We start from the raw sequence: 25777 nt of genomic DNA on the forward strand, positions 1-25777 counted from the left end.
AACATAATACGCAGTACATAATCAAATGTTTCTAAGCATACAAAAAAAAAAAGCAAGATCTGACCTGCATTGAAGAGAAAAGTGGTCAATACAGACCTCAAAAGGATCCATATATTGGAATTAACAGCAGAGGATTTTAAATTGACTATAATAAATATATTTAAAGATGTAAGGTAAATGATCATCATAATTAGTGAACACAGAAATATCAGCAGACAAGTGAAAAGTACACAAAAAAGAACAGTAAAATCCCAGAACTGATAATATACTATCTGAAATGAAAAATTTTCTGGATGAGATTAACAATATATTATAGAAGGCAGAAATTAAGTTTAGTAAACTTAAGTAGAGATCCATAAAAATTAACTAATCTGAAGTAAAGAAGAAAAAAATGAAAAAATAAAGTTCTAGTGACCTGTGAGACAACATGAAGTAGTCTAACATACATGGAGTCCCAGAAGGAAAAGAGAGAAAGAATGGGACAGAAAGATTACTTGAAAGAGTAATAGCCAAAAATATCCCAGATTCATTACAGAAAGACCAAAAACTTACAGATCCAAGACATTCAGTGATTTCCAAACAAGAGATATCTAAGGGAAACTACCCCTATGTACATTGTCATCAAACTGCTAAAAGCCAGACAAAGAGAAATGCCTCAAGAGCAGCCTACGAGTAATGACACATTATACAAAAGGGAATAACAAGGTGACTAATGATTAACTTTTTATCAGAAACAGTGAAGATTACAAGAACCACAAGTATCTTTATTATTTTTATAAGATTCTATTTATTTGACAGAGAGAGATCACAAGTAGGCAGAGAGGCAGGCAGAGAGAGAGAAGGAAGCAGGCTCCCTGCCAAGCAGAGAGCCCAACAAGGAATTCGATCCCAGGACCCCGAGATCATGACCTGAGCTGAAAGCAGAGGCTCAACCCACTGAGCCACCCAAGCGCCCCACAAGTATCTTTAAAGAACTGGAACAAAGATACTCTCAACCAAAATTTCTATATTCTATAAAAATTTACTTCAAAGAACATAGATAAAACAAATTTCAGGTAAATAAAACCCAAGATAATTCAACACCAGCACGATTGTTCCCCAAGAAATACTGAAGGAACTTCTTTTAGCTAAAGGGAAATGATACCAACTAGAAATTAGATCCATAGGAAGAAATGAAAAGCCCTGGAAATGAAATAAATGAAGAAATATTAAATGACTCCCTTGTTTGTTTCTTCTCTTAATTTCTTTAAAGACTGATCACTTAATACAAAAATTACTACATTGTACTTTAGGGCTTATAATGATATAGATGTAAAATAAATGACAATAAAACACAAAGGATTATATAAATATAATCATAGGGTCATAAGGGTCTTATATTTTAAATGAACTGTTAACATATTAACTCTAGTAAACTTGAATGCGTTAAGGATGGATATTGTAATTTCTAAAGCAACTATTAATATCAATCAGTTAGAGATACAGCTGAAATGTCAATAGAGAAATTATATGGAATACTATGGAATATTTTATTAACCCAAAAGAAGGCAAAAAAGGAGGAATGAAGACCATAAAATATCTGAGATAAATGGAAAAGAAATGACAATGTAGGTGAGACCAAATCATATCAATAATTACACAAATATAAATGGAGTTAACATTCCAATTAAAATCAGAGATTATCAGACCAGATAAACAAGCAAGATCTAATATGTATTGTCTAGAAGAAATATATTTTAAATATAGAAAGGTAAAGGAAAAGAAAAATATATACCAGTCAAACAATAATCATAAAAAAAGCTGGTGTAAAGGAGTACCACCAGAGATAAGGAGAGACACTTGATAATGATAGAAAGGATCAGTTCATTAAAAAGACACAACAATCCTTAAACATGTATGCACAACACAGAGCTGCAAAGTAAATGAACCTCACACTGACTAAATATTTCCTAAACACTAAATACACAAACAGACAAATACAAATAATAGTTGGCTGTTTTAACACACCTCTCTCAGTAATTAATAGAATAACTATATTAAAACAACAACAACAACAACAACCAGTAAGGATAGAGAAAATTTGATCATCATCAACCACTTTAGTCTAATTGGTATTTATTGGACACTATAACCAAAAACTACAAAATACACAATATTTTTAACTTTGCAGCAAGGAAGAGAGTCGCATGATATATTCAAAGTGCTTAAAAAAAAAAAAAAAATCTTCAGCCAAGAATACTCCATCCAGCACAGATATCATTCAGAATAGAAGGAGATATAAAGAGCTTCATAGATGAAGAAGACCTAAAGGAGTTCATGACCACTAAACCAGGCCTACAAGAAATGTTGAAGGAGATTCTTTTGGTGGAAAGTAAAGACCATAAATAAGAGTATGAAAATAAGTACATCTGTAAAAATCAGCCAAGGGATTAAAAAAATAAAAAGATGTGATGTATGACACCATCTATCTAAAATGTGGTGGGGAGAGGAGTAAAGAACGAGTTCAAACAAAAGTGACCATCAACTTAACATAGACTGCTATAACAGAAACCTAATGATAACCACAAATCAAAAACCAGTAATAGATATGCAAAGAACAAGGTGAAAGGAAACCAAATATATCATGAAAGAAAATGAGCAAACCATGAAAGAGGGCAAGATAAGAAAGGATCAAAGAAAAATCACAAAAACAACCACTAAAAAGGTAACAAAACAGCAGTATTTGATACATTTGATACAAATCTATCAATAACTACTGGGAATGGACTAAATGCTCCAACCAAAAGACACAGCAGAGTAACAGAGTGGATAAAAAAAGACCATCTGTGTACTATCTACAGGAAACTCCTTCAGCCCTAAAGACACCAGCAAACTGAAAGTGAGAGGATGATAGTCGATTTATCATGCAAATGCATGTGATAAAAAGAAGCTGGAGTAGCACTGCTTACATCAGACAAAACAGACTTTAAAACAAAGATTGTAACAAGAGACAAAGAAGGACACTAATCACAAAGGAATCAATCCAACAAGAAGATATAACAATTGTAAATATTTATACACCCAACATGGGAGCACCCAACTATGTAAAACAGTTAACAATAACATGAAGAAACTAATCAATAGTAACACAATAATAGTAGGGCACTGTAACACTTACATCAATGGACAGATCATCCCAAGAAAAAATCAACAAGGAAAGAGTAACTTTGAATGACACACAAGATCACATGGATTTAACAGATATATCCAGACTATTCCACCCTAAAATGGTAGAACACACATTCTTTTCAAGTGCACAAGGAACACTTTCCAGAAGAGATCACATACTAGATCACAAAAGAAGTCTCAACAAATTCAGAAAGATCAGTCATACATATTTTCTGAATACAATGTTATAAAACCAGAAATCACTGTAAGAAAAAAATGGAAAGAGCACAAATACATGGAGATTAAATAACATGCTACTAAACAATTAATAGGTTAACCAAGAAATTAAAGGAAAAAATAAACTTACATGGAAGTAAATGAAAATGAAAACATACAGGTCAAAAATATTTGAGATGTAGCAAAAGTGGTTCTAAGAGGAAAGTTTATAGCAATATAGACCTACCTCAAGAAGCAAGGAAAATCTCAATTAACAAGCTAAACTTATACCTCACAGACTTAGGAAAAAAAAAAAATCCAAAACCAGCAAAAGGAAGGAAATAAAGATTAGAGCAGATATAAATGATATAGAAACTAATAATATTATTATTATATTTATAATAGGATATATTATAAATAAAACCAGGAGCTTGTTCTTTGAAAAGATTAACAAAACTGATAAACCTCCAGCCAGACTCGAAGGAAGGAAGGAAGGGGTCAAAATCACAAATGAGAGAGAAATAACAGCCAACATTGATGTGGGAAACAGAGACAGAAGAAAATCATTGAAATTCCTTACCTACTGACAAGCTCTTGAAACAGAGTGGCTCTCCCCTGGGGACTCAACTGCCCTCACCTTGAGGTTTTGCTAAGGACAATCCTAGCCTGACCAACCCCTTACTCCAACAGGTCCAACCAGGATCCTGTAAGTCTACTTTAACAATTCCTTTAGGAAACTTTATCTCTAAACGGCCAAGATAGTGTTGACAATCATTCCCAAGCATAAAAGGGTCTCAGGAAAAGACCCTGTAAAAAGACCCTGTAAAAAGACCCTGTACTGGTAATGAATAACCTTTTCCCCAGACAATAGCTAGCCCCTCAAGGTCCTAGAAACCTTGCTTCCAAAATTCCTTAGAGACTTACATCATCCATAATCCCCTTTGTCCTCACCCACCCCCACCGCTGAGTCCACCCCTATTCTGCCTTTAAAAACTCCCACTGTAATCTGGTTCCGGGTCCAAGTCCCTACACTGCTGTGTCAGGTATACTTGGGCCCAAGCTTAAGCTTGTTAAATAAACCCTCTTGTGATTGCATCGGGTGTTGGCTCCTTGGTGATCTCTTGGACGTGAAAACTTGGGCATAACAAACATCACAAAATACAAACAATTGTAAGAGAATATTATGAAAAATTATAGGTGGACAATTGGACAACCTAAAAGAAATGGATAAGTTCCTGGGAACATATAACCAACCAAACTTCCCAAAGCAGAAATAGAAAATTTGAACAGACCAGTAATGAAATTGAATCAGTAATCAAAAAAATCCCACAAACAGAAGTCCAACACAGATGGTTTCACAGTTGACTTCTACCAAGCATTTAAAGAAGAATTAATATCTATCATTCTCAAATTATTCCAAAAAATAGAAGGGTAAAAGAAACTTCCAAATTCATTCTATGAGCCAACATTGCTCTGATACCAAAACTAGGTAAAGATACCACACCAAAAGAGAGAGGGAGAGAGAACTACATGCCAGTATCTCTGATGAACATAGATGCAAAAATCCTCAACAAAATATTTGCAAATAAAATCCAACAATACATTTAAAAAATTACCACAATGAAGTGGGATTTATCCCCAAGATGCAAACCAATCAATCAATCAACATGATGTAGCACATTAACAAAAGAAGAGGATATGATCATTTCAATAGATGAGAAAAAGCATTTGATAAAACATAACATCCTTTCATGATAAAAGTTCTCAACAAAGTAGGTTGTGAGGGAACATACCTTAACATAATAAAGGTATGTATGAAAAACCCACAGCAAACATCATACTCAAATGGGGAAACACTGAGAGCTTTTCCCCTAAGATCAGGAACAAGACAAGGACGTCAGCTCTCTTCACTTTTATTCAAGATAGTATTGGAAGTCTTAGCCAGAGTGAACAAACAATAAAAATAAAGATATCAATTGGGGGCGCCTGGGTGGCTCAGTGGGTTAAGCCACTGCCTTCGGCTCAGGTCATGATCTCAGAGTCCTGGGATTGAGTCCCGCATCAGGCTCTCTGCTCAGCAGGGAGCCTGCTTCCTCCTCTCTCTCCCTCTGCCTACTTGTAATCTCTCTCTGTCAAATAAATAAATAAAATCTTAAAAAAAAAAAAAACCAACCAATCCAGAGTCCATATGTCCAACCACTTGGGCTTTAAAAAAAAAAAAAAAAAAGATATCAATTGGTAAGGAAGAAGTAAAACTTCCACTATTTATAGATGACAGGATGCTTTGCATAGAAACTCTGAAGACTCCACCAAAAAAACTACTAGAGCCAACAGTTCAGTAAAGTTACTGGACACAAAATTGATGCACAGAAGTATGTTGCATTTCTATACATTAATACTGAAGCAGTAGAAAGAGAAATTAAGGAATCAGTCCAATTTACAATTGCAACAATAATAATAAAATACTTAGGAATAAACTTAACCAAAGAAGTGAAAGACCTATAATCTGAAAACTATAAAACATGATGAAAGAAATTGAAGATGACACAAACAAATGGAAAGACATTCCATGCTCATGGATTGGAAGAATAAATATTGTTAAAAATGTTTATATTACCCAAAGCAATCTACAGATTTAATGCAATCACTATCAAAACACCAACAGTATTTTTCTCAGAACTAAAACAAACAATCCTAAAATTTGTATGAAAACACAAAAGACCCTGAAAAACCAAAGCAATCTTGAAAAAGAAAAACAAAGCTGGAGTTACCACAATTCCAGACCTCAAGTTATATTACAAATCTGTAGTAATCAAAATAGTATGGTACTGACACAAAAATAGACAGATGGATCAATGGAACAGAAAAGAAATTCCAGAAATAAACTCACAATTATATGGTCAAATGATCTTCAACAAATCAGAAAAGAATATCCAGTGGGAAAAAGACAGTCTCTTCATCAAATGGTGCTGGAAAAACTGGACAGCTATGTGCAAAAGAATGAAACTGGACCACTTTCTTACACTATACACAAAAATAAGTTCATAATCGATTAAAGAGCTAGATATGAGTCCTGAAACAAGAAAAATCCTAGAAAAGAGCACATGCAATCATTTCTCTGACATCGACCATAGCAGTATTTTTCTAGATATATTTCCCAAGGCAAGGGAAGCAAAAGCAAAAATACACTATTGAGGCTACATCAAAAGAAAAAACTTCTGTACAGCAAAGGAAACAATTAGCAAAACTAATCAACAACATATTGAATGGGAGAAGATATTTACAAATGACATAACTAAAAAAGGGTTAGTATCCAAAATATATAAAGAACTTAAAAACTCAACACTCAGGAACCAAATCATCCAACTAAAAAATGGGCAGAAGACACGGACAGACATTTCTCCAAAGAAGACATACAGATGGCCAAGAGACACATGAAAAGATGTTCATCATCACTGACAATCAGGAAAACGAAAATCAAAACTATAATTACCTCTTGCCTGTCAAAATAGCTAAAATTGAAAACACAAGAAATTAAGTGTTAGTGAGGATGTGGAGAAAAAAGAACCCTCGTGCAAGTTGGTGGGACTAGAAACTGGTTGGGAATGCAAACTGGTGCAGCTGCTCTAGAAAACCATATGGAGGCTCATCAAAAAGTTAAAAATAAAACTACTCTATAATCCAGTAATTGCACTATGATGTGTTTACACCCAAAATACATGAACAGTAATTCAAAAAGATACAGGCACCCTGGTGTTTATTGCAGCATTATTTACAAAAGTCAAATTATGGAAGCAGCCCAAGTTCACTGATAGATGAACAGACAAAGAAGATGTGGAGTATGGGGATATGTGTGTGAATGTATATATACTATTTGTAATGGAATATTATTCAGTCATAAAAAAGAATGAAATCTTGCCACTTGCGACAATATGGATGAAGGTAGAATACAATGCTAAGCAAAATAAGTCAGTCCAAGAAAGACAAATATCATATGACCCCACTCATGTGCAATTTAAGAATCAAAAAAAAAAAAAAAGAGCAACAGAAAAAAAGAAAAAGAAAAAAAAAATCAGAATCTCAACTATAGAGAACAAACTGGTGGTTACTGGTGGGAGGTGGGTAGCAGGAATGGATAAAATAGGTGATAGGGATTAAAGAGTACATTTCTCATGATGAGCACTGAGTAATATATAGAATTGTTGAACCATTATATTGTACGCTGAAATTAACAACAGTTTGTTAAGTATACTGCCCCTTGTCCTTTCCTGCCTTTCTTCTGACAATCCTTCATTAATGTCAGCAAAAAAGACCATCAGCAAGTTGATATTAACCTAACAGGCAGACAGATACATGACCAATGTCCTGATTGGCATGACTCAGCACACCTTGATTGCTTAAGATAGTTCTGCAAAAGAGCTCATAAAACTCCCTAAACTTAGAAACTCTGAGGGCAACCCTCTGAGGTCCCCTCCTTCTCTGGGAGCTTTGTACTACTGCTCAATAAACTTCTCTTTGCTGCTCATCAGTCTTAGTCTGGTCTACCTCTTCATTCTTTGAGATGACCAAGAACCACGAGCACTAAAGGCAGAGAAATCCTGCCAACACAAGGGCCTATGTCATCCGGCTCTGGCTATATCTCGGACCTATCATCCAGGATTTATCTCCATCAGCTTATCCTCAAAGAATGTCAAGCAGCCGCCTGCCTCAAGGCTTTTGGATTGACTGGGTTATTTTTGCTGTTCTTCAACCCTTTCCTCATCAGGATTGCAAAAATGGTAATTTTAAATTCTAACATGCTTTCCTCATTTCCTAGCTTTTTCCATAGAGAGAAAATATCCTTCATCAGCTATTTGGTTGTCCTGAGCTTAAGTTCTATTAAAAAAAAAGCAAGATAATTTTGTAAGAAAACTTTTTTCCTTCCCCTTATTTTTCTTCTATTTATCATTTTTCAAAATAATGATATTGTAGTATAATAAAAATATATATTTTGTCTTTGTTCTGGCTTCTGGCACAGAGCTCCTAAAACCCTTGGAATTTCCTGAGTTCCACAAGTGTCTTTTGTTATTCATAACAATCCCCTCTGGCCACATCTGAGTTTATGCTAATGAGGTGACTCAGTGTGGTATCCATAGATAGCTTCAGGATGGGGGCTAGTCACCAGAAAGGCAAACAAGTGGCTAGAGGGTGGGAATTTAGGCAGAGTGGGGGGAGGGGAGGATGAGAGATTGAAATACACAAACTTCTGAACAAAGCGATTCCAAGAGCTTCCAGGTTGGTGAACACATTAATATGCCCAGAAGGTGGCACACCTGGAGAGGGCGCTGAAGTTCTAAGCCCTCACCTTCCATATCCTGCCCTATATGCTCTTTTCCACATAGCTATTCCTGAGTTGTATTCTTTATAATAGACTGAGAAATCTGTTTTCCTGAGTTTGTGAGCTGTTCTAGTGCAGTATTAAGCTTGGGGGAGTGGGGGGCTGTGAGACCCCTGAATTTGTAGTCAGGCAGACAGAAACATGAGCAGCCTGGACAACTCCTCTGTGGCTGTTGTCTCAAGTATAGGCAGTGGAGTCTGACACTAACTCAATGTTGAATACCCAGTTGGTGTGAGAGGATTTGATCATTTCAGAGATGTAATTCCTTAGCATCCTCTAAAGGTGACCAGAAAAGTTTTGTCTGTTTGTATTGAGCATCATGATAACTCAATGGATTTAGACATATTTGATGGGATTCAATCCACTGCAGTTATTATCCTTAATGAAGTCCATATCACATCACTCTTTGGCTAGAAGTCTTTCAGATCAGCTCCAGAATCCTTCTGACATGACCGTAATAATCTTTGGTACCCAGAAAGTAGCACTTTAAGTAGAGTTAAGTCATATTTTAACTGAAATCACAGGCATAGAATCAAAAGAAAGGATCATATTCTTTTGTCTGGTCCTTTATAAGATGGTCCCTTTGTTGATCAGAATAACAGAAGCACCTCAGTCTTCAACATTTTAACATACACTTTAACATTCAAAATGCTGGATTGAACATTTTTCATAGCAATTTGATTCAGCAAAATTTCTTAGAATGGGTCAACATCTATGCTCAATATATTTATTTATTCACATGTAAAGAAAATGGGACTTCTAGTTTAGAAGACATGAGGACACTGGGTCAAAATCAGGAATAGAAATAGCATTAAGATTATTCTTTGGGATTCAATATTAACTATTATTAATAACATTTAACTTAATATTACTAATGAGACCTTGTTATTACAGTTTATTAAGGTTAGATGATTCATATAACTGAATTAAACTTGGATTTTTTTATTAGCAAACATTTTTTAAATCTAATTTAATTTTAAAACGCTTTTTGAGTATAGTTGACAATGTTACATTAGTTTCAGATGTACAGTATAATGATTCAACATCTTTTTACATCATGCCACACTTATCACAAGTGTAACTACCATCTGTCACCATAGAATGTTATTCTACCATCACTGACTATATTCCTTATGCTCTGCCTTTGGTTCACATGACCTATTCATTCCATTACAGGAAGCCTGTATCTCCGGTTCCCCTGCACCGATTTTTCCCATTCCTCTTCCCCTTGGCAACCATCAGTTTGTTCTCTGTATTTACTTGTCTGATTCTGCTTTTTGTTTATTCATTTGTTTTTTGTTTTTTATTTCTTTTAGGCTCCACATGTGGGTGAAATCATATGATATTTGTCTTTCTCAATAACTGGATTAAATTTGAAGGAACTATTGGACTTGACTAAAGTAATATAAACTGTGAATGTTTATGGCAAGGTTTTAAGTTTCCTTTAAGAAGTGTTTTTGGGGGGCGCCTGGGTTGCTCAGTGGTTTGGGCTGCTGCCTTCGGCTCGGGTCATGATCTCAGGGTCCTGGGATCAAGCCCTGCATCGGGCTCTCTGCTCCGCAGGAAGCCTGCTTCTCTCTCTCTCTCTCTCTCTCTCTCTGCCTGCCTCTCTGCCTACTTGTGATCTCTGTCTGTCAAATAAATAAATAAAATTAAAAAAAATTTAAAAAAAGAAGTGTTTTGGGGAGGGGTGCCTGGTGGCTCAGTGTTAAACCGTTTAAGCCTCTGCCTTCAGCTCAGGTCATGGTCTCCGGGTCCTGAGATCAGGCCCCATATCGGGCTCCCTGCTCAGCAGGGGGCCTGCTCCCCCACCCCCGCCTGCCTCCCTGCCTACTTGTGATCTCTCTCTCTCTCTCTCTGTGTCAAATAAATAAATAAAATCTTAAAAAAAAAAAAAAAAAGAAGTGTTTTTGGGAAAGGAACTATCTTGCCTACAAATAGATTGCCTGGCCTAGAATTATATGGTAGGCTAAAGATATAGACTCTGCATTCATTACTCAGGTTTAAAGATCTACTGCATAACTAATCATGTGCTTAATTAATAGTAATAAAAATATTCATCACCCTGTGAATAAAGTTCATTAAATAGATAAATATGATAAACTGTGAACCCAGATGGCATTTTGCCAGCAAGAAAAAAAAGCTATTCTCTCTGGTATATAAGAAACGGAATTAAACTTTCTTATCTTTCTCCTTCTCCTTCTTCTTCTTCTTTTGTAACAAATTATTTACGCAAAAACACTCTCCAACAAATGATTTGAAGGGAGAGAATATGAAACTTAGTCAATCTCAAAACAGCCTATACCAAAAGTTTTTACAAAATCCCTAGTGTACTTGCTTTTATTTTTTTATTCCTTTATTTTAGTCAAGTGTATTCTATACACAGTGAAATGCTCTGTGTTATTGTTTGATGAGTTTTGACAAATGAATATACCATACATCATACTCTTATCAACATATAAAATATTGACATCACCCTAGTAAGTTTCTAAAGGCCTCTTCTCTGTCAGCCTCCATGCCCACAAGAAAATACTATTGTGATCTTTTCCACTATAGGTTTGTTTTCCATGTTCTGGATGCTCATATACAATGTATTCTCAAGTGTTTTGTTTGCTTCTTTCCTTCAGCCCAATGTTCCTGAGACTCATTCATGTTGCTACATGTCAGTATTTAGCTCCTTTTTACTGCTGAGTAACATTGTATGGATAAACTAAAAACCTATTGTTAGAAACAGGTTCATTATAGTTTTTTACTTTATTTGTAAATAACGCTGCTATGAAATTCCAGTTAAGTCTCTTCAGATACTATTTCCTTTTTCTTGGGTAAATACTTAGGAATATAATTTCTGAGTCATAGGGTAGGTTATGTTCAACTTTATAAGAAACTGCCAAACTGTATTCTGGGTCCTTGTACCACTTTATACTCCCTCTAGCAGTGTGCACGGGTTTCAGACGCTCTAACTCTTTGCCAACATTTAGTGTTTATAGTCTTTTTAATTTTATCCATTCTGGTTGGTGTGAAGTGGTAATTAATTGTGACCGTATTGGTATTTCCTTTGTGACTAATAATGTCAAGCAGTTTATTGACCATTTTGGAATTCATTTCTTGTAATTTTTCTTATAAGTTCATTATTTCTATCATTAGTCTCCTGATATCAGTTAATGAGCTCAACAGTTTTTATTTTGAATCATGTTAGTGTTACTAATGTTGAAAAAAATTGCTATGTAGCCACTAAAATTTTGTGTGGCACTTCATTCTGTTATTTAACAATTTAACAACATAGTTCCCAAGTACTAGAGATCAGTTTCACTCTTAATGCAGTTTATCTTTATATGTTATTATCAGTATCCACAGAATAAGCTGGAATGTTGGAATAGACATGTTTTGTTACTATTGTTAAATCAATTCCTAAAGTCTTTAAATTCTGTTAGGTTACCCCAACCCCACCCTTCCTCCTTTAGGTAGTGTTTTATAAATTAATTATTCGCTATTGTGCAAGACAACATGGTGTTAGGAAGAGAGTAAGACAGATTCACTTCTGAATATAACTCTACCAGTTATAAGGTGTGTTACCTTGGTTAAGTACTAAGCTCCCTATGGATGTTTTCTTCTGTGCAAAGTAAAGTACTAAGTTGAATAGTACTTTCTTTTAATTGAAATGAATCTGAATGAGATGCCAGACATAAAATAATTGTCAGAGATTAGAAGCTTAAGAAGTACTAGTTCTCCTTCTCTTATGATACCTGTGCGAAATTCAGCTTTTTGGTTCAGTTTTACATTTATTGAGTCCCCAACACATGCTGGGTACTGGGCTAGACACAAATGCAAAAATGAGTAAGTTCTGGCCCCTGCATTTAAACAATTGAAGAGTTTATTAAGACCAACACATAGTGAGAACTCATTTCGTCTGAAAGGAGATGAGAACTACCAAGATCAGTTTACATTTCCTGTTCTTTATGATAAATACTAATTTTATTGTAAAGGCAAAACAAAATAAAATGATTAGTTTTTGCATCAGTCTAGAATATTTTAGCAAAGTAAGCTTTATTCTCATGAATTTTAAAATAGACTTATAAATAAAACCTATTTATATACTGTCTTAAGGTATTTTCATTCATAAGAATCACAACACTCTTTTTGTTTTATTTACCAAATAAGAAGTGTGGTATTTTTAGCGAGTCACATTTGTAATTTGCCTAGTTGCTTCATAAGTAGCTCCTTCAAGAAAAGAAAAATAACATTTTCTTAAGTGTCAACTATATTATACCAGATATTTTATATGCTTTAAATCATTTAACTTATATAAGGTACCTTTTGGTTCTATTGACTTTCATAAAGCCCATTAATCCAAATGTTTGTATAGAGATTCCATTATGGATTGCATTTCCTATTTCAGTTAAAACTTTCTAAACTGCAGTTGCTTTCATTTGCTCTTTCCATAGATTCAAGTAACCTCCCTTTGAAATGGACAGATTATCTCTTGTGCAAGAAACAAGATGACTTTTTAATACACTTTTTGTAGTGGCCAACAACTCTACCTCTGTGATTCCTGCTATAACCGAGAAAAAAAAATATTTGGCATTGTCTTCATACTTCAAAATTTCTTAAATTAGAAGAAATCTTTATTCCCTAGAGGAAAATAAATTCTATGATTGCATGTCAAAATCTATCATAAAGACCTTGCACTCTTCATTTTTTGCATTACCTTGAAAACAATTATAGGAAGATTATAAAGTTTGAACGTTCTATTGATCTTGGTTAATTTAAAATTCATGGTAAACATAAATAGGAATTTTTTTAAATAAAACCACACCCAACAAGCCTTATTGGATGCATTTAAGACAAAGTGGTAATTTTTAACACCTGTCATTAATCTAATGTCCTCTGCAAATATGTGCAATTAAAATAAATCATGGTCAGTTTTGGCTACTTTGGACATAATCATCAAATTATTAAGTTAAACATAAATTAAAGACTAATTCCAGCTTATAAAATTAAGTTCTTAAGAAGTCTAATTAGTTGCTTACAAATTAAAAGTAGGGCTTTTAAATTCCCTCATATATGATCACATAAAAATATTTTATTGGTGAATATTTATAAATAGTCAAAATACAGCCACACTACTAAATATAATATTAAAACTTGAGATCCAGGAGAGCCTGGGTGACTTAGTCAGTCTGCCTTCAGCTCAGTTCATCATCACAGGGTCCTGGGTTCAAGTCCCACATCAGGCTCTCTGCTCATCAGGGAGCCTGCTTCTCCCTCTCCCTCTGCCTGCCACTATGCCTACTTATGATCTCTCCTCTCTCTTTCTCAAATAAATAAATAAATAAAGTCTTAAAAAAAAGAAAACTTGAGATTCAAATTTTTATCTATCCTAGATCATTTTACCAAAAACACATTCATACTAGTCAATACTAAAAAATACACTGTTTTTAATCTTGAGAAAATAATAATTTTTACTGCAGAGTTTTTCATTTTTTCAAATATGTTTCTTCTCTAAATATATACATTTTATTTTTTTATTTTTTAAAATTTTATTTATTTATTTGAGAAAGAAAAAGTAAGTGCATAAACAGAGGGGCAGAGGGAGAAGTAGGAGCAGACTCCCCAAGAGCAGGGAGCCTGATGTGAGGCTTAATCCAAGGACCCTGAGATCATGACCTGAACAGAAGGCAGATGCTTAACTGATTGAGCCACTCAGGCACCTCTAAATATACACAGTTTAAAACTTTAATTAAATCAAATATTTTTCACTATCTCTATCTTTATCTCCTTCCCTTATTCTCCATATTACTCATTTGTTTGTTTTGAGTACCTAATTATTACTGACTGAGATAGGGAAAGGGGGGGGCGAATAAAGCCATGAGGAAATTCCTCTCACAAGTTCTCTCTCTTCCTTCATATTTGTAGGGATGAGGCGGTAGGTAGGACTATAAGCTCCCTGGAAATTCAGCCCCATGAATGAGCTGGGCCCTTATAGCTACTTGAAACTTTTACTAGTCTAAATATCTTTGAAGTCCCCAAATAAGGCTTAAAGGGCTAGGAAATCACAAATTTAAAAACAAACTTCTAATTTATTTAGAAGTTGTCTGTCTTAGAGCCTGGGTAGCTCAGTCAGTTAAGTGTCTGTGTTTGGCTCAGGTCATGACCTAGGGGTCTGAGGATCAAACTCTAGAGTGGGCTCTCTGCTCAGAAGGGAGTATGATTTTCCCTCTCCCTCTCTAATTATTCTCTTGTGCTCTCTCTCTCTCTCAAATAAATATATAAAATCTTAAAAAAAAATAAGTTCTCTGTCTTTTCTCTCATTGTTACACATCTAGTTGACAGAATTACAAAAGCAGCAAGAAAAAACAACTTGTTCTGTACAAGGAAACTGCCATAAGACTAATAGCAAATTTTTCAGTAGAAGCTTTGCAGACCAGAAGAAAGAGGCATAATATATCCAAACTGCTCAAAGGGGGGAAAAAAACAACCAAGAATACTCTGCTGGTAAGATTATCATTCAGGATTGAAGGAGAGATAGTTTTACAGACAAGCAAAAGCTAAAGAAGTTCATCACTACTAAACTGGCCTTATAAAAAATGTTAAAAGGACTTCTTTAAGCTGAAAAGAAAGAGTATTAATTGTTAACAAGAAAACAAATGAAAGTATAAATCTCACTGGTAAATATATAAAAAGGTAGTGGATTATTATAAAACTTCTATGCAGGTTAAAAGACAAAAGTAATAAAAATAACTATAATAGTTAAGGGACACATGAAATAAAGATATAAAATGTGACATCAAAAATAAGATGTAGGAGGGAGTAAAAATGTAGACTTTTAGGATTTGACCAAATTTCAGTTGCTATCAACTTCAAATAGACTGTTTTATATATGAACATGTATATGATATTACATGTGAGCCTTATGTTAAGCAAAAAGCAAAATCTGATATAGATATACAAAAGACAGTAAGAATGGAATCTAAGCACAATACTAAATACAGTCATAAAAACACAAGGGAACAGAGCAAGAGAAGAAGAAAGGAACAGAGAGGAGCTACAAAAACAGTCAGAAAACAATTAACAACAGGCAACAAGTACATACCTATCAGTAATTACTTTAAATGTAAATGGACTAAATACTCTAATCAAAAGACACAGATTAGCTAAATGGACAAATAAACAAGACCTATCTATATGCTGCCAACAAGAGACTCACTTCAGATATAAAAAACCCAAAATCTAAAGGCAAAGGGATGGAAAAAATTGTTCCATGCAGATGGAAACCAGAAGAAAGCTGGGGGAGCTGTACTTACATCAGACAAAATAGACTAAAACAAAGACTGTAATAAAAAACAAAGATGGGCATTACATAATGATTAAGGGGTCAATCCAACAAAAGGATATGTATTTGTAAATTTTTATGTACCCAACATAGGAGCATTCATATATATAAAACAAATACAATAATAATATCCATTGGCATCAATGGATAGATCATCCATATGAAAAATCAATATGGAAACACTGGCCTTGCCTTCAGTGACACATTAGACCAGATAAACTAAACAGATATATACAAAACATTCTATCCAAAAGCAGCAGGACATATATTTTTCTCAGTGCACATGGAAAGTCTCTAGCATAGATCATATATGTTAGGTCATTAATCATGTCTCAATAAGTTTAAGACTGAAATAATACCAAGTATCTTTTCTGATCACAGTGATATGAAACTAAAAATCAATTAGAAGATGAAAACTGAAAAAGAAAAAAGTATATGGAGATTAAACAATGTGCTACTGAATAACCAATGTGTCAATGAAGAAATCAAAGGAGAAATTTTTAAAAAATACCATGAAAATGGAAGTACAACTTACTAAAATCTTTGGGATGTAGCAAAATCAGTTCTAAGAGGAAAGTTCATAGTGATAAAAGCTTACCCTAAAAAGCAAGAAAAATCTCAAACAATCTAACTATATACTTCAAGGAACTAGGAAAAAAAAAAAAGACCAATGAACTAAGAGCTGGTTCTTTGAAAAGATAAACAAAATTGACAAAACTTTAGATAGACTCAAAAAACAGAGGATTCAAATAAATAAAATAAAAAGATTTACAACGGATACAACAGAAATACAAAGGATTATAAAGACTACTATGAACAATTATATACAAAGAAGTTGGCCAGCCAAGAAGAAATGGATAAATTTCTAGAAACATACAATTTTTTAAGGCAGAATAATGAAGAAATAAAAATTTGAGTAGGCTGATTACTAGTAAGGAAATTAAAGCAGTAATCAAAAACCTCCCAACAAATAAGATTCTAGGTTTTACAGCTTCCTTGGTGAATTCTACCAAATATTTAAAGAAGAGTTAATGCCAATGCTTCTCAAACTCTTCCAAAAAACAGAAGATGAGAGAATGCTTCCTAACTCATTTTACAAGGATACCACAAAAAAAGAAAACTACAGTCTGATATCCCTGATAAACACAGATGCAAAATCCTCAACAAAATAGTAGTGAACTAAATTCAACAATAGATTAAGAGGATCATCAAGTGGTATTTATTCCAAGGATACAAGGATGGTTCAACATCTACAAATCAATCAAAATTATACACAACATTAACAAAATGAAGGATAAAAACTATCTCAATAGATACAGAGAAAGCATTTGACAAATGGATTCAACATCCATTTATGATAAAACCTCTCAACAAAGTGGATATAGAGGGGATGTACCTCAGCATAATAAAGGCCATATAAGACGAGCCCACAGTTAACATCATACTAAATGGTAAAAAGCTAAAAGCCTTTCCTTTAAGATCAGGAACAAGGTAAGGATGCTCACTCCTACTACTTTTATTCAACAGAGTATTAGAAGTCCTACCCATGGTAATTAGGCAAGAAAAAGAAAGAAAATACATCCAAATTGGAAGGGAAGAAGTAAAACTGTCACTATTTGAAGATGACATAGTAGAATTAATAGATTCAGTAAAGTTACAGGGTAAAAAATCAACATACAAAAATCTATTGCATTTCAATAAACTAACAACTATCAGAGAAATTTTAAAAATCCCATTTATAATTGCATCAAAAAGAATGAAATCTAGGAATAAATTTAACCAAGAAGGTAAAAAACTTGTATGCTGAAAACTGTAAGACATTAACAAAAGAAACTGAAGACACAAATAATTATAAGATAGTCTATGCTAATGGAGTAGAAGAATTAGTATTAAAATATCCATATTACCCAAAGCAATCTATAGACTCAATGCACTCTCTATCAAAATTCCAATCACACATTTCACAAAGATAGAAAAAATAATCCTCAAATGTGTATGGAACCACAAAAGACCATGAATAGCCAAAGCAATCTTGAGAAGAACAACAAAGCTGGAGGCTTCATGCTCCCCGATTTCAAACTATATTACAAAGCTATAAAAATGAAAACAATATGGTACTGACATAAAAAGACTCACACAGATCAATGGGACAGAATAAAGAGCGCAGAAATAAACCCATATATATGGCCAATTAACTTACAACAAAAGAGGCAAGACTATACAACAGGGAAAGGACAGTTTCTTTAATAAATGGTGTTGGGAAAACTGGATGTTATATGCAAAAGAATGAAATTAGACTATTATACTATACATAAAAATAAGCTCAAAATGAGTTAAAGACTTTAAAAGACCTGAAACCATAAAACTTCTAGTACAAAACATAGCCAGTAAGCTTCTTGACATCATTCTTGGCAATGATTTTTTTAGATCTAACTCCAAAAGTAAAGGCAACAAAAGCAAAAATAAACAAGTGGCAATACAGCAAATTGAAAAGCTTCAGAAAAGAAAATTATCATAAAAGTGAAAAGGCATTACTGAATTCGAGAAAATATTTGCAAACTATGTATCCAAACTCATACAAGTCAACATCAAAACAAAACAACTGATTAAGAAATAGGCAGAGGGTTTGAATAGGCACTTTTTCCAAGAAATACAAATGGCAAACATGAAAAAGTGCTCAATATCTCAGAGTCATCAGAGAAATGCAAATCAAAACCACAATGACTTGTCACTTCACACCTGCTGGAATGGTTATTATCAAAGAGACAAGAAATAACTAGTGTTGGTGAAGACTGGTAAAGGTGTGGATTACAGGGAACTCACATGTACTGCTGGAAGAAATGTAAATTGTACAACCATAAATGCAAATGTCAACAGTATTGACTTTTGTCAAAAAATTCAAAATAACTTCTAGTTATAAGATAAATAATTTAAGGAGATGAAAAATACAGCATAGGGAATATAGCCAATCATGTAAAATAGAAAGTGAATAGAACTAATAATCCAACAATTCTAATTCTGGGTATTTTATCACAAAAAGACAAAAACACTAATTCATCAAGATATATGCATCCTTATGTTTATTGCATCATTATTTACAACAGCCAAGATATGAAAAGGACCTAAGTGTCCATCAATGATTGAAAGGACAAAGAAGATGTGGTATAAACACACACACACACACACACACACACACACTGCACACATAATGGACTACTACTCAGCCATGAAGAAATGAAATCTTGTCATTTGTGACAACATGGATGGACCTTGAGGGTATTAGGCTAAGTGAAATAAGCCAGACAGAGAAATACAGATATTGCATGATCTCACTTATATGTGGAATCTAAAAAACAAAACAGATGAGCAAATAAAACAAAATTTATGTATTCAGAGAACAGAGTAGTGGTTGCAGGGGCAGGGGGGAGTATACACTTCTACTTGTGAAATAAATAGGGGATATGATGTGTGGCATAGTGATCACAGTCAATGGTACTGCATACATATTTGAAGGTTGTCAGGAGAATGGATCACGAACATTTTCATCACAAGAAAAATATTTTTTTGTAACTTTTAACGGTGATGGATGGTAGCTGGACTTACAGTGGTGATCATTTGCAGTATGTGCAAGTGTCAAATCATTATGTTATATACTTGAAACTAGTCTAATATTTATGTCAACTATACCTCAATTACAAAAAGTTAAGGACCTTCTTTAATAATGTCAGGAAAATAATGTGATACTCACTAGTCTTCACTCACCTTTGGACCTGGTAATCCAGGTAACCCAGGATTTCCATGTGGCCCTGGTATGCCCTGCAAATAGTAGAGAGGTCAGATCGCTCTTAGAACAGATCCAGATACAAATAATAGGCAATAAACAATGTTTATTGTAACATTCAAATATTGCACAGCATAATTTCATAAAATGAATGGGACCTTTTTTTCTCCCCCACAAAGTTCTTCATGTTTTCCTAGATGTTGGATATTTCACTCTTGGACAAGAGAGCTACACTAATTACAGAGGACTGTATTTCCCATCTTTTGATTCAAAACCCTGCCTTGAGATGCTTACCTCCCTTATTTTTCACCCTTATCTCCAGCCATATTGCATAGTGCTACTTCTAAAAGCTATGCAGAGTAAGAAGCCTAAAAATAAGAAAGTGCAAATGTTTAATCTTCTGCTAACATGTGTTAACCCTTTCTGCACTTGGGTTTTTGTTTATGACATTATGTATGCCTATAAGACTTAGTTCATTTCATTTTGCCCTCCTACAGCTGCCCAAATCATTCTTCAAGTGTCAGCTAAGATCCCACCTCATTTTTAAGTCCTAGCTACACTGTTATAAAGTGATTTCTCTTTCCTACTAACTTCCATAGGAATCAATGCCTGGAAAATTCATTTGCAATTAATTGTATATGCTTTAAGATATCTCTTACACTGTTTAATCTGTTCTTTAAATATTTTATTGCTATTTTAGCTATCTTATGATATGTGCCATTTAGTTCTAGGATTTTTTTGAAAAGGGGCTGTTTTTCATATCACCAGTATAGCACTTGGAACATATTAGATACTCAATAAATATTTGTCAATAATTGCTTCTATTTACCAACTATGCATAGATAACTGTGCTAATGCTTTATTTATTTCCCATTACCTATTTATAAGTGAAGAAACTTAAGCTCATGGGACCAGCAAACAGAAGAACTAAGATTCACCTCCAGAAAGCCTTTCAGGTGACCCCTATATTCATCTGGGTTTGGTACCCACTCCTGGGCTCTTCGGCCATACTTCTAGGTTAACATATCACATATAGTTAATAATTACTTATTTTCCAGCCTTTTCAATTCTGAATTGATAGAGCATTGTGTTTCAGAAAGGAGAGAGGCATCAGCAATGGCAATACTGGTGGTATATCTAGCAAAATCAAAACTAAGGAAAAAAGATGAGATGTTATGACACATGCCATTTGTAACCTTCAAAAAGTAAATTTCAATAAAATAGGTGGAAAGATTATGGAGATTTACAAGTGAGTTATTGGTGGAGATGTAGGGCAACGGCATAAACTATTATTTAACAAAGCTCAATAGTGCAATGGTGAGCTAGGAGCATAACTTTAGGAAAAATTAATGTCAGTGAAAGTTTGAGGGTTTTTCTTTAAGAATAATTTATTAGTTGTTGCCAAATGAGACAAAATCTAGGGAGAAAAAAAATAAAAAGTTGCAAGTTTTAAGATAAATAATGGAATGAGGATAAAATTAGGCACACAAATGGGATAATTAGTCTTGAGAAGAGGAATATATTCCTTCCTTAAAGAAAGGATTAGAAAAATCTTTTAAAAAGATAAAAATTAAAGAAGGAAACTGCTGCATCATGAGAATAGCTGGAGCCTCAGACGTTGAAGGTCATGCTGTGGGGAACAGCCTCCATGGTGGAAAGGGAATGGAATTAGGGCAGAAAGAGATCCAGTTCCTCAGAAGAGTAGGACCCAGACAGAGAGTGAGGAGGACAGAAGTGGTGCGCCAGCCACGGGAGGGGGTGTGGGCGCCTTCATGAGAGACTCTGAGGGGAACGTGATAGGTCATCAAGTAGAAAGAAATCAACCAAATGCCAAACAAAACTACACCAGTCGCGTTCATTTAAGGCCTCATACAGACAAAAGTTTGTTGTGAATATGGACGACTCACAGTAATAGTTCAGGATGATTTTTCATTATATTGTTTACATGACAGATAAAAATCAGGATAGAAAGAAAGTGGATTGTCCATGGCATACGTATTTGTCTTTGTAACAGTCATAATTCCTTTTCTGGCTCTTACAAGAATGCCTGTTAGTAAAAGTCCACATTGATTTTTTTCAGTTTCAAAAGAAATGAATTTTAACACAGCAGTAAATCTTTTTTGGACCTGTGTAATGTGAGAAACTACTGCTGATCCTTAAGGCAGCTTTTTCCTCAGGACAATTATTTTTCTAGTCCGTAGTTCCAGCATTTTCCACTATGTAATCCAGGAACGTACTATTTTAAGGCAGCCCACTCCTCTTCATTTCCCAAAGCAAATGAACCCCACCTTGAACCATCAACTACCGATGAGATCACTTTATAATGAAGAATAATGTTACAAGTAGCACTACAAGAGCCACTAATCTACAAATTTGATAATCCTTTTTGGGCATGTTCACAGAGAATGCTTTGGCTGGGTGTTTACTCTCAAATAAACAAGCTGCATATGTTCCCGAGTTTTCTCTTGAATTGGCAAAGGTAGGGCTATGTTTGAAGATCCAGGCAGGTTTCCAAAGGAAGTGTATACTGTACAATACTAGGAAGAACATACTGCAAAGTTACTAATTCTAACAGCAAGTGGGACATGGAACTCATTCACTTACCCGTGGACCTCTCTTTCCTGATGGACCTGGGATACCTGCTGGACCCGGTGGACCCTTGGAAAAAAAATGCCGAGATGTCAGACACCGTAATAGACCCATCTTTTCTCAAAAGTCTCATTAAGATTCCCAAACTAGGGCTTCTTTTTCAGTCCCCAGTTGATAATGATTTTAAAGTAACATGAATCCCCTCACCCTAATCAGCAGGGATGAGAGTTGAAACTCAAGTGTCCTCTTTAATCTGGCCAGAAATGGCAGCAGGAAGTCTGTGACTTATGGTTACAGCCACTGTATCTGGTTTTTACAGGGACCATAACTAGTAGTTTTATGGGTAATTTTTACCTAACTTTACTTTTACTACTGAAGGCGGAATTCAATTTAGGGTTTGGAGACTGACAAATACAGGTTTTTCCAAACACATTTCAAAAGACTTGCCCTGAAAAATTAAAGCACTGACCATATTATGTTCTTTTAAAAGACTTATAGCAAGAATCTGTGTAACGTGTTAAATTGTTATAATGAGATCCTTCTAGTATATTCAGTAATAAATCTGCCTTACACCAAATACAGCATACCCGGAGGTCAGTAATAGACTTAAATAGTTTGCAAAACAAAGTAGGAAAGCAAAAATTGATCTATTTTAAAGTGTTCTGAGTTCTTTAAATGTTACTTATTAAATATATCAAATAAGAAATAGGAAATTACTACTTTACTTCCTCATGTAATGCTTTCTATCATCTTTTTTACTTTAACAATCAACTGGGGCAGAATGAATTTGGGATATGGTTAACACATTCATTCATTCATTCATCTTTCATTCACTTGTTACTGAGCACTCTGCTGATATGGAATTATTCTTCATGTCTTTAGGCCACATACATCTTCCATTTTACAAATATCCATTCAATATAGCCTTCAAAATAGTATGAACATTGAAATTAGACATACCAAAGTTAAAGTACTAGCCCTCTCATTAACAAGTAGCATGACCTAATGAGCCTCATTTTTATCAGGCATTTTTTCTCATTCTTATTCTCATTTCTTATTCTTGATATTAACTACTCTTTGAAATTTTCTTCTTTTATTTATATTACAGTCATTTTGAAGTTTTGTAATGTTCTTTATATATTTTGAAATGTCCATTTTCCTTTAATTGTATTTTTTCCTCTCTTATCCCCTAACCTGATCAAAATCTTTCATGTATTTCCTAATATTGAGAGATAAGTACTATTTCTATTCAACCTCAGACTGAGGGCATGCTCCTTCCTAAGCTGTTCAAATATTTTAACAGCTATTATTATGTTACTAGCATTCATCCAAAATTGACTTCCACTTATTTTTTTTTAAATTGGAATTCTTTTCACAGTTCTGGTTCTGTTGTTATAATCAGAAATTAAAGTCTACTTATTTGAAGTCCCCCCAAAAATAAGAAAAATGGAAAATTAAAACAGAATGTCTAGTTTGGTTTATTGCCTTATCACACAATACATTACAACAAAAGGAAACACGATTCCATTCACACTGAAAAGGTAACAACATTAGCTACTGGGGAAGAAAGAAAGTATATTTTATGTCATGATGGAAATATTTATGTTGTTTAATAAGCCCTAAATAAAAATCAATTTTAGCTTTCTTCACAATTTTGCATTTTCAAATCTTTGAGAGCAGATTATTAAGAGGGACTTCTAGAAAACAGGAAAACAAACTGATTTGATATGTCATGACTGATTGAGGAGAAGAAGTTATTTTCTGTAAATTAAAGTTAAATACTAAAAATGGCACTCTAACTTTGAGATTATTAGTTATTAAGAGAAATTCAATGACAATTCAATGACAAGAACAGTGGTTTTGCAATTGTCCTGTCTAGATTCAAATCATGCCTCAAGCATTTACTAGCTGAATGACCTTGGACAAGTCAGTCACTCTTTCTAAGCCTTAGTTTCCTCATCTTTAAAATACTGACGATAAAAATACACCTTTCAAAGTTCCTGCGAACATTAAAGATACTAGAGGTATAAAATACTTATAACCATTGCTGATACATAGTAATTAACCAGTAAACTCTAAGGTAATGAATTTTTTAAAGGTGTATATGGGCACAACAAGCACTCAATTCATGTTAGTTATAATTACTAGGATAATTATTATATTACTAGTATATAAATATATACACTAAGGCAAATATATTCACTAGACAAAACTTTTAAAACATAGTAATGCCTGGGTAACCAATCTTGGAAATCCTGTATCTAAATTTCCTTTTTTAATTGCTTTAGTCACTCATTCATTCACTCAATCGATAGACATTAGTAAGCATCAAGCCCCCCTGCAGCTTAAGACTGGATAAAAAGACACACGTTAACAGATAAGCATATAATTATACATTTTACTTAGTGATATGAAGGAAAAGAACAAACAAGCAACAGAGAGATTAACAGGGTGCACCTAATTTATTTGTTGTAGCAGAAAAGACTTCCCTGAGGAGGTGCTAAGTTAGACTGAAAAGACAAAAAAGAGAAGAGAGGAGGAAGTAAAATTCCAGAAAATTGGAAGAAAATGAACAAAGCAAATGGAACAAAAAGCGACAGTGTTATTGAGGAATTAAAAGAAAACGTAGTGAGCGTAAGGAAAAGGGGGAAAAAATGAGGCTGCAGAGGTAAGAAGGAGCCAGATCACATATAGCTGCATAGGTTATAATAAGAAGTCTTTCATTTATTCTAAGTGCTTTATTCTTCTGCCACTGAAGAATTTAAGCAATTAAATGATGTGATGTGATTTGTGTTTTCAAAAAGATCACTGGAGAATTTACATAAAATATGGCAGAATGAGAACATTTTTTAAACTATCCTCCCTCTCTCAAAACCCACTGAAAACAACAAAAAACACCATCTCGAACGAAACAACGAAAGGACCACAACCACAAACCACAAAATATGATGATTATCTTCCAAATACTGAGAAAGTCTGTGGTAAGGAAAGATGTTGAGAGATGACCAAAAACAGAAAACCTCCTCAGACCTCAAATCTTGGACAGGCTGCAGATATCTAAATGCATGTCAATCCTGAAAGTTCATTCCAAAAATCCTTTGATTAGCAGTGGAGAGGTTGAAAGGGAATGAGAAAGCTGCAATACATGTGATTAATGACCCAGTGAAGACCCAGCTCCAAACCCCCAAGAGTAAGGAAGGTAGATTTGAAGAGGAAAACCCCACCATTTTTATGATCTGCGACCAAACTCCTAACCCCAGGAGATTGTTGGTGGTGAGAAGGGATAAAACACAGAAGCATAAATCATCATATTGGTTCTTAGAGGTCCTATGAAATA

The 25777-nt window shown here is 34.2% G+C and overlaps 1 protein-coding gene across 1 annotated transcript in view; it reads right to left on the minus strand.

Annotated features, from left to right (window-relative positions):
- Positions 1 to 25777, minus strand: part of COL24A1 (collagen type XXIV alpha 1 chain) — a 379684-nt gene that overhangs the window by 347992 nt on the left and 5915 nt on the right. Inside the window, exons 3-4 of the mRNA XM_059377096.1 lie at positions 22456 to 22509; positions 19833 to 19886 (exon numbers count right to left, since the gene is read on the minus strand). Coding sequence (XP_059233079.1) covers positions 19833 to 19886; positions 22456 to 22509 — 108 coding nt within the window. The remainder of the gene's footprint in view (positions 1 to 19832; positions 19887 to 22455; positions 22510 to 25777) is intronic.

This window comes from Mustela nigripes, chromosome 14 (assembly GCF_022355385.1).
Source record: "Mustela nigripes isolate SB6536 chromosome 14, MUSNIG.SB6536, whole genome shotgun sequence".
In the NCBI taxonomy this organism is placed as follows: Eukaryota; Metazoa; Chordata; class Mammalia; order Carnivora; family Mustelidae; genus Mustela; species Mustela nigripes.